Source organism: Pseudogymnoascus destructans (assembly GCF_001641265.1).
Source record: "Pseudogymnoascus destructans isolate 20631-21 unplaced genomic scaffold scaffold_25, whole genome shotgun sequence".
Classification (NCBI taxonomy): Eukaryota; Fungi; Ascomycota; class Leotiomycetes; order Thelebolales; family Thelebolaceae; genus Pseudogymnoascus; species Pseudogymnoascus destructans.
The window spans coordinates 4867-22337 of NW_020167544.1; the positions used below are offsets into that span (position 1 = coordinate 4867).

At 44.9% G+C, this 17471-nt stretch overlaps 2 protein-coding genes across 2 annotated transcripts; one reads left to right on the forward strand and one right to left on the reverse strand.

Annotated features, from left to right (window-relative positions):
* Nucleotides 1–11820: 11820 nt before the first annotated feature.
* VC83_08104 (uncharacterized protein) lies at nucleotides 11821–12237 on the reverse strand (the record flags this gene model as incomplete). Its single annotated transcript, XM_024471665.1, has 1 exon — nucleotides 11821–12237. One exon carries the CDS (start codon nucleotides 12235–12237, stop codon nucleotides 11821–11823), a length of 417 nt encoding a protein of 138 aa, XP_024320624.1.
* Nucleotides 12238–12457: 220 nt separating this feature from the next.
* VC83_08105 (uncharacterized protein) lies at nucleotides 12458–14554 on the forward strand (the record flags this gene model as incomplete). Its single annotated transcript, XM_024471666.1, has 2 exons — nucleotides 12458–12677; nucleotides 14277–14554. The coding sequence occupies 2 exons, from the start codon at nucleotides 12458–12460 to the stop codon at nucleotides 14552–14554; spliced, it is 498 nt and encodes a 165-aa protein (XP_024320625.1).
* Nucleotides 14555–17471: the final 2917 nt, after the last annotated feature.

Below are 17471 nucleotides of genomic sequence, written 5' to 3' on the forward strand. Positions count from 1 at the left end.
ACGCTTCTGACTATGACGAAACTATTGTGTTACAATGTCAGATCTATTTTGTTATTATATCCCCAAGTATACTGTAATTTGATTCGCTCATATATACCATTTGGTATATATGAGCTTATCTAAGATACCAATAATAGTGCTGGAATAGCTCATTGTGGAGAGGTTGTGTGGGGCAACTAGTCCTGGAATTGTGCAGGCTCTATCACTCGGCCCACATATGCCCCATACAAGATTTACTTAGCATCCTATTGGACTCTGCTAGCAGGGTCAAAAAAAAACGGCCTCCGCCGGTAAGGTAGTCATTGTTGAATCCTCGGCCCGGAAGCAGGGATCAGGGCCCTGATACCGAAGCTGTGTCAGCCAGCTTCGTGATCCTCCGGATCCTGGATCTTCCGATTCTAAAGCTTCGATTCTGAAGCTCCAGGGAACGAACCGAAACCAGGAGGGTTTTAGGATCCGAACCATGAATAGGCACACCCGTAACAGTATATATAGTACTTAGAATAGCTTCAATTATAAAAACATGCATTACAAAATTATCACTTTGGGCCCTACTGCTTCATGACTATATTTTCAGTTTATATTCTCTACCTACTGCCATGGATCCTACGGATTTTGTTCCACAGGTTATGAGCCCGGGATCAGCGCAGAGATCTTATAACCAAAATATTGATCAATTAAAGCATTGAAGTCTCCAAACCGTCACATCGAAACTGTCGTCGCCAGCAGCATCACATGTTCTTGCCGTAGAAGGTAGGCAGGTCGCGGAGCCTGGGTGTCTTTCGCGAGCTCTTAGGCAGACTCGTAACCGGGTCGCTGACGGTGTTGTCCGGGCGGTCGGGATGGGAAGAAGTACCCACTGCGTCCAAGCCGCTGCTGCCTTGCCGTTTCCGGCAGTCGCCGCCGCTCTCTGGTGAGGGTACAGCTAGCAGGTCGCGCAGCTCCTTCTCGAGTGTGGCCTTTAACCTCTCCTGGACCTCTAGTTCTGCGATGCGGGACTCTATTGCGAGCCGCTTCTGGTCCCTGGCCTCCTCTATCCTGCGGCTGAGCAGCTCTGTCACGGTTCACCAAGGCATAGGGCGCCAGTTGGGTATTATGAATTAAACTCAATCTAGAGAAGAAAGGAAAGAGAAGAGGAGCACTCGAGCAGTGGCTCGATCTATATACAGCTATTGTGGAGTGAATTCTCTTTAGCGAGACCAGTTCTGAGAATTCACTCCACAACTGAAAACTTCGCTCCAACCCCGGAAAGCTCCCCACACCCCTGAACCCCCACTCGAGCTGCAAGGCGCACTTGATATCGTAACACTACCCCCCCCCTACTCCAGAGTTGATCTCCTGATCAAGAAATCCCATTTTCAAAAAAAAACAATTGTCTCCAGCTCTCATTTTGGTTTCTGAGGGTATTTTCTGTGATATGCTTGGGTAACTTCTGGAGAATTTTCAAAGCTCTCTGCAGTATACCATGTCTCATCCGGTGGATAGTTCTTCCAAGCTGCCTTGTAGAAAAGCTTCTTTCGAATAACTTTTGACTAGACTGGCCGGCCCGGACCGTAAAGACCGGACTGGACTGGACCGGACCGCTTATATGAGTGTTCCAGTCCTTAAATTTAAGACCGGACCGTGGTTCGGTCCTCCTTTTTTTAAAAAGCCCGGACTGAATTTCAGTCTAGTCTCTAGGGTTAAGACCGGACTGTGGTTCGGTCCTCCTTTTTTTCAAAGCCCAGACTGAACTTCGGTCCAGTCTCTAGGGTTAAGACCGGACCGTGGTTCGGTCCTCCTTTTTTTCAAAGCCCGGACTGAACTTCGGTCCAGTCTCTAGGGTTAAGACCAGACCGTGGTTCGGTCTAGGCTTTTTTACCATCCGAGCTTTTTTTTAAAAAGCCCGAACTGAAGTTTAGTATATTTAGCTTGTAGATCACGATGTTAGTCCTGTGACCAAGAGTAACGGTATATAGTAACGGTATATTGATAGAAATTAGGATAAATTTATCATATAGATAATAAATTATGGTAATTACATTAACGTACATGTATAGCGAAAGCGCCAAACAAGCGAAAGCGCCAAAATTATCTACCCTCATGACAAACATTGCGATAAATCTACCACAACATTAGAAATCAATTGAAACTACTCGGAGTCCTCTTCCTCAGAGGTGTCTATTACAATCTGACACGTGCGCGCATTGTGCCCAGTCTCACCACACTTGCCACAGCGACGGGCACGGGTTTCTTCCCTTGGCTTCCGACCACGGCTTGCCCTTATTTCCTGCTCTACCTGCTGCACAACATCCCTCTCATCCTGTAGCTCTTGCGCCCCTTGTTGACTAAGTGATCCTCCTTGCTGTAGTCGTGTTTTCCTAGCTCTCCGGCGCTTGCTTAGTACTTCATTTGCCTGTCGTAGGTTTTGGTTCTCTCCCTTTAGCAGTGCTAATTGATGCATTATTTGCGATGCACCCTTTGTAAACTGGTCAACAGCTGCATAGATTGAGGTTGGAGAGCTATTTTGATGGCGTGAAATCCGAGTTTTAATAAATGTAGACTGTGACATAGCTTCAATTGGGTTGTTTGGTGTCTGAGAAACCCAAGGTTGAGCAGTACCTGGGCGGGAGCTTGGAGGCGTTGGTGTCCTTAACTTAAGATCAAGTGTAGATATCACTCTCTCAGGGTCAAATGGAAGAAGCCCTGCCCCTCGGAACCCGCCTCGAATGTTACTTTCCGTCATTGTAGTGTTAAATGCAGCGTGGAAGGCAGGAAAGAAGTCATCCTTTGTAATATGAGAAATATGAGCCTGCATCATATCTTCAATTTGCCGACCATAGGCCTGCTTTAACGGGCCGAAACAGCCAACATCAAGTGGCTGGAGTAGATGAGAAGAGTGAGCAGGCATACAAAGCGTAATAATGTTGTGTTCCTTGCAGTACTCCTCAAACTCATCTGAGTGGTGGCTCTCATGACCATCAAGGACTAACAAGCGATAACCACCAACACTCTGGGCCTTTGTATGCTTCTCAAAGTGCTGAATCCAATCCATGCCTCTCTCGTTTGTAGTCCAGCCATTTTCAGTAACAGAAATTACCCAATCGCTTGAAAATCCACTATTCTCATACCAAGATGTAAGGTGGTTTTTGCCTGCAACAATGATAAATGGTGGTACTGCCCAACCTTGAGAACTAACGCCTTGGATTACTGTAACCCATTCCCGATTACCAGGCTGTACCTTCTTTGCTTTTGCCCGCCCGTCTGAGCTTGTTACAACCATAGCAGTTGAGATAACGCCCATCATAAACCCAGTCTCATCAAAGTTGTAGATATCTGCTTCATCGATACCATATTTCGCAATTGTGTTACGCACAAGCTCAAACCAGCCATTAATAACTTCTGGATCTTCGCACTTAGCCCTCTGGTAGTCGTATTTGCACTGAAAGCGTGTCTGGAGCTCTACACGCCGCTTAACAAAGTTTGAAGCCCAACGCGACCCAACGCGTGACGCGTCGCGTGTTGCAAGTAGTCGACTTGCCATATCTTCAACAACAGACAGCCGAGGAGGAAACCCTTTGGCAGCTAGGTCGAGTATATACTGAACAAGGACGGACTCCTCTAGGTTAGTTAATTTCCGTGAGTTGGCTTGGATATCGCGTCGTGAAGGTACACCTTCTAGACGACGACCTAGCTTGCGGTGGTCCACAGAATAGATCCTAGCAGCAACTCGAAGGCGTAACTTTGGGTCGCTTTGCATAGCCTGGATAGCTAGCACTAATTGGCTTTCATCGTTTTTATGGGGCATGTTTTGTTGTTGAGGAATTTAACATTTAGTTGGGGGGTTTGGTCACCGCATCATTTTGGCGCTTTCGCTTGTTTGGCGCTTTCGCTATACATGTACGTTATGGTTACGTTAATTTAATAGTTATTAATTAATATAGTTAACATTTGCATAACGTACATGTATAGCGAAAGCGCCAAACAAGCGAAAGCGCCAAAATGATGCGGTGACCAAACCCCCCAACTAAATGTTAAATTCCTCAACAACAAAACATGCCCCATAAAAACGATGAAAGCCAATTAGTGCTAGCTATCCAGGCTATGCAAAGCGACCCAAAGTTATGCCTTCGAGTTGCTGCTAGGATCTATTCTGTGGACCACCGCAAGCTAGGTCGTCATCTAGAAGGTGTACCTTCATGACGCGATATCCAAGCCAACTCACGGAAATTAACTAACCTAGAGGAGTCCGTCCTTGTTCAGTATATACTCGACCTAGCTGCCAAAGGGTTTCCTCCTCGGCTGTCTGTTGTTGAAGATATGGCAAGTCGACTACTTGTAACACGTGACGCGTCACGCGTTGGGTCGCGTTGGGCTTCAAACTTTGTTAAGCGGCGTGTAGAGCTCCAGACACGCTTTCAGCGCAAATACGACTACCAGAGGGCTAAGTGCGAAGATCCAGAAGTTATTAATGGCTGGTTTGAGCTTGTGCGTAACACAATTGCGAAATATGGTATCGATGAAGCAGATATCTACAACTTTGATGAGACTGGGTTTATGATGGGCGTTATCTCAACTGCTATGGTTGTAACAAGCTCAGACGGGCGGGCAAAAGCAAAGAAGGTACAGCCTGGTAATCGGGAATGGGTTACAGTAATCCAAGGCGTTAGTTCTCAAGGTTGGGCAGTACCACCATTTATCATTGTTGCAGGCAAAAACCACCTTACATCTTGGTATGAGAATAGTGGATTTTCAAGCAATTGGGTGATTTCTGTTACTGAAAATGGCTGGACTACAAACGAGAGAGGCATGGATTGGATTCAGCACTTTGAGCAGCATACAAAGGCCCGGAGTGTTGGTGGTTATCGCTTGTTAGTCCTTGATGGTCATGAGAGCCACCACTCAGATGAGTTTGAGGAGTACTGCAAGGAACACAACATTATTACGCTTTGTATGCCTGCTCACTCTTCTCATCTACTCCAGCCACTTGATGTTGGCTGTTTCGGCCCGTTAAAGCAGGCCTATGGTCGGCAAATTGAAGATATGATGCAGGCTCATATTTCTCATATTACAAAGGATGACTTCTTTCCTGCCTTCCACGCTGCATTTAACACTACAATGATGGAAAGTAACATTCGAGGCGGGTTCCGAGGGGCAGGGCTTCTTCCATTTGACCCTGAGAGAGTGATATCTACACTTGATCTTAAGTTAAGGACACCAACGCCTCCAAGCTCCCGCCCAGGTACTGCTCAACCTTGGGTTTCTCAGACACCAAACAACCCAATTGAAGCTATGTCACAGTCTACATTTATTAAAACTCGGATTTCACGCCATCAAAATAGCTCTCCAACCTCAATCTATGCAGCTGTTGACCAGTTTACAAAGGGTGCATCGCAAATAATGCATCAATTAGCACTGCTAAAGGGAGAGAACCAAAACCTACGACAGGCAAATGAAGTACTAAGCAAGCGCCGGAGAGCTAGGAAAACACGACTACAGCAAGGAGGATCACTTAGTCAACAAGGGGCGCAAGAGCTACAGGATGAGAGGGATGTTGTGCAGCAGGTAGAGCAGGAAATAAGGGCAAGCCGTGGTCGGAAGCCAAGGGAAGAAACCCGTGCCCGTCGCTGTGGCAAGTGTGGTGAGACTGGGCACAATGCGCGCACGTGTCAGATTGTAATAGACACCTCTGAGGAAGAGGACTCCGAGTAGTTTCAATTGATTTCTAATGTTGTGGTAGATTTATCGCAATGTTTGTCGTGAGGGTAGATAATTTTGGCGCTTTCGCTTGTTTGGCGCTTTCGCTATACATGTACGTTATAATATTTATCAAACTATAGTAATAATTAATAGTAACGTTAGTAGCTGCTATTAATGCTTAATTAAACTCATATCAAATATAAGTCATAACTAATTGACTACTCTATGATCGATTTTGATTGAATAATATGATATCACTTGTAAATATAATATCACGTGTAAATATAATCACGTGTAATTATTTAACAGTGTGTAAATGGAACTATTATAGTTATACTATTTTTAACTTATACCTCAAAATGCATGTACAGTAACACTTAATAGTAACGTTATTAATATTCGATTGCACTTAAAGCTATTCCTAATAACATATCATGTGATGACATGTGGTGGCCCCCACTTATAATGTAAAAGACTGGACTGGACCGGACTGTTCTTAGGAAAGACCGAACGGTCTAGTCTTTTAAACAGTCCTCAATTTTCGCAAACAGTCCACACTCTAAAAAAAGACTGGACTATTATCAGTCCAGTCTTTTAAAGGGACCTCAACTTTAGCAAACAGTCTACACTCTAAAAAAAAGACTAGAATGTTATCAGTCCGGTCTTTTTGTCTCACGGTCCAGTCCTAAAAAAAAAGACTGGACCGTAAAACAGTCCTCACTCAACATTAAAAGACCGGACCAGACCGGACCGTGGCCAGTCTACTTTTGAGTCGAGGATTTCGTCCACTTCCCACTCCTCTTCGCCATTGACAATGACTGGAGGCTCTGGCTCCTGTTGCTGCCCTTCGATTGCATCATTCGAGTCAAGTCTTAATAGATTGGCATGAAATACTGGATGAATCTTCATGCTGTTTGGAAGTTTGAGCCGATATGCAACTTGCCCAATTCGCTCTAGAATTTCAAAAGGTCCCACTTGCTTGTGGTCTAGCTTCTTTGATGGCCTCTGTGTCTTTATATTTCGAGTTGAAAGCCATACTCTGTCTCCCACTTGATAGCGTGGTGCAGGTTTCCTTTTCTTGTTCGCGAAATGTTCCATTTTTGCTTGCGAGAGCGTGATTTCATCCTGCAGAAACTCCCAAACCTTTGCCATGGTCTGAGCTATGTTCTTGTGCTCTTGTTTGGCTTCGTGATATGCTTGCTGCTCTGTATCGAAGCTCATTCTTGGTTCATAGCCCTTGTTCGCAAAAAACGCACTTGTCTTGGTTGCATCTGATGGCAAACTGTTGGCAGCAAACTCTGCCATGCACAAGTATGAAACCCAATTGTCTTGAAGATAGTTCACATGAGCTCGCAAGTAGCGTTCGAGCTCTGCATTGAATCGCTCAGTCTGTCCATCTGTTTCTGGGTGGAAGGCAGTTGAAAGTTTGGCCGAAATTTTCCAAATTTTGCAGAGCAAACTCCAGACTTCTGCAATGAACTGAGGACCTCTGTCTGATATTATCGAGTTTGGTAGACCATGGTGCTTCCATACATGTCGAAGTAAGAGCTGTGCTGTAGCTTCTGCAGTAGTCCCTTCTTGCCCAGCGAAACACGGAATGAAATGTCTTTCTTTCGTCAACCTGCATGCAACAACCAAGATAGCATTGTTCCCTTCACAGAGTGGTAATCCTGTCACGAAATCCATTGATATATCCATCCATGGTCGACTGTCAATAGGGATTGGTTGTAGAAGTCCATTGTAGGAATCTCGAGATGGTTTCGATCTTCGACAGCTATGGCAGTTTTTGATATATCGAATTATTGTTTTGTCCATGTTTGGCCAGTAATAGTGCTGTTTCATGACTCGCAGCATCTTTCCAGCTCCTGGATGTCCCATAGAAGGTTGTTCATGAACTTCTCTCAACAAGTCCACCTGAATGGTTTCTGGCACCCAAACTCGATTTTGATATTCTAGCATGCCGTTTTTGAGTTCGAAATAAGCCAATGCAACCTCTTTGCTTGTTCGATCACCATTCTCAAGCTTCTGTAGTGTAGCCTAGCAGAATTTGTCTTCCAGTTGAGACTTTTGGATTTTCTCAAGAATTGTCATTTCTCTGATATGAGTTTCCACTGGAGCTAGCTGAGCTGTTTGGCCTTGTTCTTTGAGTTTCTGAATGTCTGGATGTAGCCTCGAAGGTGGTAGCAACACCTGAAGCTGTTGCTTTTGTTGATCATCCTCATCATTGCCTTCTGGTCTGTCACCAGGCCTTCGAGTCAAAGCATCTGCTTTTCCATTTTGCTTCCCAGGCCTATAGATGATCTGGAAGTTGTATCGAGAGAGGAATTCAGCCCATTGAGCTTGTCTTCTTGTCAGCTTCTTGGTGGACATGAAGTATTCCAAGCTTTTGTGATCAGACAAGACTTGGACTGGAAAATCTGTCCCTTCAAGTTCTGGTCTCCATGCTTCGAAACATCTGATGATTGCAAGCAATTCCTTGTCATATATCTCGTAATTGCATTCTGCAGGTGCTAGCTTTTTCGAGAAGTATGCCACTGGATGTAGAACCCCTTGATCATCTTTTTGTGACAAGACCCCTGATGAGATGAAGTCTGAGGAATCTGCTTCGACATAGGCTGTCTTGTGTCTATCGAAATGCCTCAAGACAGGAGCTTCTGTGACTGTTTGTTTCAACAGCTCGAATGCAGTTTGGCATGCATGAGTCCATTCGAATATCTGATCCTTTCTGGTAAGGTTCACCAATGGCCTCATGATGCTGGAGTAATTTCGGATGAACCTTCGATAGAAATTGCAGAATCCAATAAAAGCTTACATATCCCTGAGCGATTTTGGAGTTTGCCATTCCAATATAGTAGAAACCTTTGCAGGGTCCATGCGAATGCCATTGACTCCCACGATGAGTCCTAGGAATTTGGTTTCTTGGACGAAAAACTCACATTTTGAGATATCTGCTTGCAGTCCAGCTTCTCGAAGCTTCTGTAGGACTTTCCTTATGTGCTCTGTATGCTCCGCTCGAGTAGCACTGTAGATAAGAATGTCATCCATGTATGCGGTGACGAATTGGTTGAGGTAATCCATGAGGGTTTCATTCATGTACCTCTGGAATGTTGCTGGACCATTTGTGAGTCCGAAGGGCATGACCTTGTATTTGTAGGATCCAAATCGAGTTCTAAATGTAGTGAGGTCTTCATCTTCTTCTGTCTGCATTCGAATTCGATTGAAGGCATGTCGAATGTCCAGTTTGGTGAGATATTTTGCTCCTATGACTTGGGCCAGCGTTTCATCAATGAGTGGTATGGGATATCGATCCTTTTTCGTTATGGCATTTAGCTTCCTGTAGTCAACACAGAATCGAAGACCACCACCTGGCTTTCTCACAAACATAATGGGTGAAGAGTATGGGGCTTTGCTTGCTTCAATGAACCCTTTTGGCAAGTGCTCGAAGACATATTCTTCGACCAAATCAAGTTCTTCCTTTGACATATTCCAGAGTGGTGCATATCCCAGCTTTGCATCACCTTCGAGTTCAATATGATGGTCTGAAGGTCGATGGGGAGGTAGCTTGTCTGCTGCCATTTTTGAAAAAACATCCAAAAATTCATGAAATTCCTTCGGAAGGATCAGTCGAGAGTCAATTTCTTCAGTTTTGGTCTTGTTCTTGTGCTCGATTATGTCCTTCATTGATATAGCAAAGACTTGAGCTCCTCTTTGCTTCATGAGCATTCGAAATGGTGCTGCGCCAATCATTGCTATGGTGCAAGGTTTTGGTTTTTCCACTTTCAGAGCAGGTTCCGGAGGAGGCATTTCTTTGGCTTTCTTCTTTGGCCTTTGTCTTTCACTTTTAGATATAGGCTCTGTTTCGAGGGCTCGATCTGGTATAGAATGGTTGCAATAATCTCCAGTGAAGAGGACTTGATCATTGATCATATCGAGAACAACTCCATGTTGCTTCATCCAAGCTTTCCCGAGAATGATGGAATGTTTTCCCAGCGAAGTGATGAATAATGGACATAGGCTTTCCACATGCTCTCCCACTTGTAGTCGAGGATATATAGCATGTGTGATAGCAGGGGCAGCCTCTCCATTGAATCCTTCAACTTGTTTTGGCTTCACAAGTTCGACTGGGGCTATCCCTTCGATTTCACATATTCTTTCTGCATCAACAGCATTAATGAAGTTTCCACCTGTGGCACCAGTATCGATCAATGCATGGACAATAGCTTTGTATTTTCCTATTCTACAAGTAGCTAAGAAAGGGGTGTCCGGATCAAAACTGGATCTCGAGGAAGAAGCTGCAATTCTGGCTGCACTGCCTCTAGTGATGACTTGTCTAGAGGCTATTCGTTTTCCGAATCGATGATAGACTCAGCTGTAGATACCTCATTCACTTGAGCTTTGAGCTTCTGGGGACAGTCTCGAGCTCGATGTCCATTTTGTCGGCATATAAAGCATTTCCCAAGTTTCATGAGCATTTCTTTTGCTGGATCTTGATGCCGTGGTCGATACAGCTTCTGCGTCTTGTTTTGCATGTTCGAATCTATTGTAGGTTGAGGGATTGAAGTTTGAAGTGCCTGGCCCTGATTTTGAGTTTGGCCCATGTTGTTCGAAAATGACTTTGGGTTCCTTTTGTCTTCTTGTTCCTTGATCCACTGAATGTTCTGGTCGATGAGCATGCATTTCTTTGCAAACTTGTGAAGTGTAGTAGCTCCAACTTCAGCCACTAAGGCTTTCTGCATCTGTTGGTTGACTTTGAAGCGCAAGTCATCCAGCAAAGTTTCTTCAGAGTAATCAAGCTCTGTCGTGAGCCTTTGGAACTCAGCCCAGAACACTGCAAAGGTGTTGTTTCTCTGATACAGCTTTCGATACTCAGTTTGAGCTGTGTGCCTTCGATCGGGATCACTGAAGACTTTTTCCAAAAGTTCGAGAATTTCTTCTGCTGTCTGCAATTTGTTTGTAGAGTTTGGTCGAAGCCTTGGATTGACATGTCAAACTGCCAGTCCTCCCAGTCGACTCTGAATGTAGCTGATTTGTAAAGTCTGTGTTGGAAAATGATCAATGTTGGCTTCGGGCTTGAGGCGAATTTTCACAACCCAGTCTTCAAATGCTGGCTCTATCCCATCTGTGAGGATTGGAGGGTCTGGAATCCGAGCTGACAGTCGACTGTGAGAGTGGTGTCCTGGTTCATTCTTCAGAGCTTGTTGGGTTTGCTTTTCAAGATATTTCTGAATTGTTTGTTGCACTGTGATTTGTTGCTCGTTGCTCTGGATCAGTTCCTGTAACTGGAGAATGGCATCATCCTTTTCAGCCAGTATCGAATTTGAGTCCTCTGCTAGGACCAAATAGTCCCGAAGAATGTTCTTGTGCAAAGTCCATGCCATTTTCTGGTTGGCGACAGATAGTTTCTGGAATTCGTCAAAGGTTTCAACATTCCATTCAGCCTTTTCATGTCGATTTGCAAGTATAGATTCATGTCTCTCTTGAGCTGTTTTGCCCAGAGTATGAAGGAAGGTTTCGGATTTGAAATTAGGATCATGAAGTTCATTGGTTTGGTTTGCAGAGCTTGGAATTGATGCTCCTTCTGCCAGGGATTCCTGGTCTTGTTCTGGATCATTTCGAGCTGCCATTGCAGCTTTTTCTTCAGCAGTATAAGCCATAGCGAGTTGCTATTTCAATTTCGGTTTATATCGTCAAGTCAGACACATATTGCCAAAGGCCCTATTGTGCAGTTGTTGGCCGTAGGAGCCACTCCAGAGGAGCGCACTTCCCTCACAGTTATATCCTTGTCGAGGGAGCGTTGTAAAAGGTCTGACTTGCGAAGGTGGTGTGTGTGTGTCGAGCTGACTGTCGAAAGCCAACTTTGAGGGGTTGCCTCGAGATCGTCCTGGAATCAACTTCCGGATAAGGTTTCTGGTTCTGGGATTTTCCAAGAGTGGATTTCGATTTCGATTTCAGAAGAGGGTTCAGCTCAAAGAGCAGGAAAAGAGGTATAAGAGAGATTGAGTTTTATGTCACGGTTCACCAAGGCATAGGGCGCCAGTTGGGTATTATGAATTAAACTCAATCTAGAGAAGAAAGGAAAGAGAAGAGGAGCACTCGAGCAGTGGCTCGATCTATATACAGCTATTGTGGAGTGAATTCTCTTTAGCGAGACCAGTTCTGAGAATTCACTCCACAACTGAAAACTTCGCTCCAACCCCGGAAAGCTCCCCACACCCCTGAACCCCCACTCGAGCTGCAAGGCGCACTTGATATCGTAACAAGCTCCACCTCCCGGCGCCCCGTCTCGAGGCATCCCTCCAGGTCTGCGTGCAGCTTGGCCGACCGGTCGGCCGACTGGGCTGTACTAGGTAACGGGGCCTCCTCGTCGGAGGGCACGTCGGTGAGGTCTGGCTTGTCGTCGTTACCGCTCTCATCTCTAGGGGTCCTCCAACCCTCGCTGTCTGTCACCTGGCTGTCCATCCATAGCCCGGGCAGTTCGGGGTCAGCTCGCAGGGTTTGGGTAGCGTCCTGGTTTTGTGAGCGCGATCGAGTTGTAGCTCCTTCAAATGGGGCGTCCATTTCAGCTCCTCGTGCCAGCCTAGGTTACTGGGCTATCCTCTAGGTGGTAGAGTTTAGAATGTTAGGGTCTGGTAGATAACGTGATAGTCCTAGGCTATAGCAACCGCTCCTGTATTCAACAAGCTAAACTCTACCGCCTACTATAAGAGGGGGTAGCTACTCTATATAACTATTTTGGCTTAACCGCCCATGGGTCGGGCCCGACCTGCCGCCGACCTCCATGGCACCTAGTAAGAGGGTGGCCATTAAGTGCCTTAGGACTAAGGCACCTACGTCCCGTAGGCGCGTCGCCCCCTACGCCCCACGTGGCCTCCTCGGTAAGCGCGTGGAGGCCTTGGCCTTTGAGGTCTCCATGACCCGTAGGCGCCCCGGCGCCGTGGCTTACCGACCTCCTTCCTACACCCGTGACAGTCGTGTATACCAGCCAGGGTCCCTACCAGGTGAGGATCTTGGATATAAGGGGTATAGGGTGTCGATTCTTAATCGTCATTGCATTTAGGCAACGATAATCCACACACAAATGCTTAGTGTCATACTGACATTCGTTGCACTCAGTTTGCTATCAAACTCAAGAGCAAACTTAGAAATCTCCTTCTAACCTACAAGTCACCATACATATCTTGGCTTATCACACCAACAACAAGAGCAATACTACTCAACGATTGCTGCAAACTCTTCTACTACATCTGTTTATGCTACATACATCACAGCATATCATTTGGACACTCATGGAACAAGTTATTAAGAAAATCTCCTCCTTAAGGGGGTGGGCCAATACTACCACATGGCATATCTCTACTAACTAGAGGCCTAGGAACATGAACGATAGCTCTAGAAGCTTCTACAACCCTCTATGATTCATTACACATCATCGCTCCTTAGTTACCCACAAGATCGGTTAAGTTATGACATAATTTGTCTACGGTTACGCTCGCGCTACATCCCACTGAGCCAAAAAGACTACAGTATTCCGGCTCGCCCGGAATACACGTAACACTCTTGATATACCACATGTACTGTAATGGCGGCACCCGTTACAGTGGTACTCTGACCTTGGACCTCCTTTTACTTTCTATAGGCTAGGAACCCAAGAGATGGTTTTATGGGATTCTCTTACATTCACTACATGATTAGCAAGCTAGTTGTGGGTCGCGCTTGATTTCTAATACAGTTACCAAGCCTTGTTAGTCATGGAAAGTCTTGGAAAATGAGATAACTACACTCCTTTAGCATAAATAGGATTGCCCTTTCCTTAAGAAATGGCCAAGCAGACAATACAGTAAATGGACTAGCACATACTTCTACGTCTTAAGCAGTATTTAAAGAGCTTCTTATTGAGTGGATTGCTGTTGATTCAATTGCTTTCAAAAAGTTTGAATCGCCTCAATTCAAGACTCTTTTAAAGTATCTAAATTGCCATGTCGAAAGCTGCCTTCCTACTCGAAATACTGTCAAAAACTGGCTCCTTCAACAATATCAAACTCGACGTACAGATCTTCAAGACGAACTTGCCATCATCACGCAAAAAATCCATCTATCAATTGATATTTGGACTGGGGAAGGCGTTGCTTATATTGGCATTATTGCTCATTACTTCGATCAATACAATCAACAAAAGGCCCCTGTATTAGTTTTCCATGAGCTTATAGGCCCACATATTGGTGAGAACCAGGCAACATATGTGACAAATGCTCTTGTTGAGTTTGATATTATTAACAAGCTTGGCTATATAATGCTTGATAACACTTCAAATAACGATACCCTTATGAAGCATTTGTTACAAAGTACATTCATTTAAGATTATTAGACCAATTAAATCAAATATAATTACATATCTAGATCTCAAGAACGAGTACCAAATTGATTACGATAGCAAGCACCATAGACTTCGTTGTATGGGTCACATCATCAATCTCACGTCTCACCTAATCCAACACCACTTGAACTATCCAATTGGCGCACAAATGGGGCTCTTGGAAAGCTTCACAACATTGTTGTTTTTGTACAACGGTCGCCACAACGAATTGCTGAATTTAGAGAGTATAGCCAAGGCAAAAGGCTTGAACAGGACAACTCAACTCGTTGGAACTCATGGTCTCATATGATTGGCTGCGCTCTATGGCCTGGTGTTCAGCCTGCAATTCGGATGTTTTGCTCAGAGCACAAGGATGAGCTTTGGGATGAAACTTTGACTACTGATGAGTGGTCTCATCTTGAAGAAGTATTTGGGATTCTCAAGATCCTAGAACAAACTACACTTGATGTAGAAGGCTCGTTTGGCTCTCTTGGCAAGGTTATTATGACCATGGATTTTTAGCTTAAGCTTTTCGAAGACATTACAGAGTCAAAAACGGAAAGCAAATATTCAGATGCAATTAAATCTATGGCTAATGACACATGGAATAAGCTCAACAAGTACTACAATATGACAGAGACAAGTGAGGCTTATATTGCTTCAATTGTTCTTAATCCTCAGATCAGTACTTTACAAAGCAATGGCCTGATTGGATTAATCAAGCTAAAAAGGACATGTTGGCCTTCTGGAAGACTTATTACAGTAGTGCAAACATTTTTGAAGATCTTTTAAAGCCTGACACAGTACAGGCGCTCGAGTGTATCAAGTCCTGGACGCTTCAGAAAATTGGATCTGAGGATGTGGATCGTAGCATAGAACAGCTAGAGTTGGACATCATGTAATTCTATTGCGATTTTCCCCAAGTTACCAAGGCTCGTAATGAGGCTGAAATACTACACTGACTGCACTGTTTACACTATCAGTGCGACACTGATAGTGCAGTGTGAGATCTGCACTGCACTATCAGTGCAGAAGCAGACCCCTCAGACTATATATCCTCTGGGTTCTATCACAGAAGGACGGCCAAGGAGTACTACACCCCATTGCCTTCTTCTCAAAGAAAATGACACCTGCTGAGTGCAATTACGAGATCTATGACAAGGAGCTACTGGCCATCATTAGATGCTTCGAAGCATGGAGACCAGAAGTTGAGGGCATAGCAATGCCAGTACAAGTTTTGTCAGACCACAAGAGTCTTGAATATTTCATGAGCACAAAAAAGCTTACTAGGCGGCAAGTTCGATGGGCAGAATTCCTCTCTCAATACAATTTCTAAATCATATATCGACCTGGCAAGCAGAACGGAAAAGCAGATGCGTTAACTCGAAGACCAGGAGATAGACCAGAAGGGAATGAAGAAGATGACTGTCAAAAACAACAGCTTCAAACCCTATTACCCCTTGAGAGACTCCATCCGGATCTCGCACAGCAGCTAGAACTCAAAAGTCAAGGGCAGGCACAAGATGCTCAACTTTCACCAATCCTACCACAAGATCAAAGCATCCATGACCAGATTCAAGCTGCGCAGCTCCAGGATGAATTATGCAAGGATACAATCTGAAGACTACAGAACAACGAGCGAGATAGCCCGAATATAGCCTTAGCACATTGTGAAGAGAGAAATGGACTCCTACTCTACCAAAATTGAGTTTGGATCCCAGAAGACGTCCGAGTTAAACTCCTTCATGAGGTTCACGACCAACCAGCAATGGGACACCCTGGAATTGGGAAGCTGATTAGAATCATTAAGAGACAGTACTACTGGCCCCGGATGGACAAAACTATCACTCAATATGTGAGGAATTGCCATACCTGCAAGAGATCAAAACCAACCCGGGACGCATACAATGGACTCCTACAACCAATCCCAATTGGAAGCCAACCATGGAAGGACATATCACTCAATTTTATTACAGGATTACCATTATGTGAAGGAAACAATTCTATCCTTGTAGTAGCATGCCGACTTACAAAAGAGCGCCATTTTATCCCATGCTTTGCAGGTAAAGAAGGCACTACAGCAGAAGCTACAGCGAGGTTACTACTCCAGCATGTATGGAAACACCATGGTTTACTAAATTTCATCATCTCAGACAGAGGGCCCCAGTTTGTAGCTGCAGTGTGGAAAATCCTCTGCAAAGTTTGGAAAGTTACAACCAAATTGTCTACAGCCTTCCACCCAGAAACGGACGGGCAAACTGAAAGGTTTAATGCAGAACTCAAGCGATATTTACGGGCTTACGTCAACTATCTCCAAGACAACTGGGTTGAATACTTTGCATGGCTGAATTCACAGCAAATGCCCTTCCATCAGACTCAACAAAAGTTAGCCCATTTTTTGCAAACAAGGGTTTCGAGCCAAGAATGAGCTTTGATATAGAGGATAGCATGTTCCAAACTGCCCTTCAAGAACATAAGGACATAGCTCAAAACATGAAAGATGTTTGGGAATTCCTACAAGACCAGATCGCCCTCTCACAAACCCGAATGGAGCACTTTGCAAATCAAAACAGGAAGCCAGCACCAAGATATAAGATAGGAGACCGAGTCTGGCTTTCTACTCGGAATATCAAAACCCAACGACCCTCAAAGAAACTTGACCATAAGCAAGTTGGTCCATTTCAAATCCTTGAGTGAATTGGGAATGTTGCATACCGACTCCAGCTACCACCAAGCATGAGGATACACCCTGTGTTTCATAGCAACCTCTTACGACTTGACTCAGATGATGCTTTACAAGGCCAGCACCATGAACCACCCCTGCCAATCATTATAGAAGATGAACTTGAATGGGAAGTTGAAGAAATCCTAGATTCTAAACTCCTACGGAAGAAGCTGTTCTATATGGCAGCATGGAAGAACCACCCACTAGACAACACTTGGTATCCTGCTACAAACTTCAACAATGCACCTGAACTCACACAAGCTTTCCACCGAAAATACCCGCAGAAGCCACGATGATCTTACTCTTGATCAGGAGATCAATCTTACTAGGGGGGGGTAGTGTTACGATTACAGCTCACAGTGTCACAGGTATAGGAAGGAAGGTTGGAGGACTACGGTGCCGGGGCGCCTACGATCCGTAGGAGCCTTAGGGCCGAGGCCTACGGGCGCCCTATAGGAGAGGCCACATAGGTAGTGCCTTAATTGTAAGGCTACTATAGCCACCCTATTAGGGGGGGCCACGTAGACCAGGGTCGTGTCGGTTCCGACTCGGTCAGGGCCTGGTACATAAGGTAGCTGCCCCCTCTTAGAATAGGGGGTAGAGTTTAGTTTGTCGAATACAGAAGTGGTTGCTCGAGCCTAGGGTTATCACGTTATCCATTGAACCCTAACACACAGCTTGTCACAGCTTGTTACAGTTGTTACGGTTGCTACG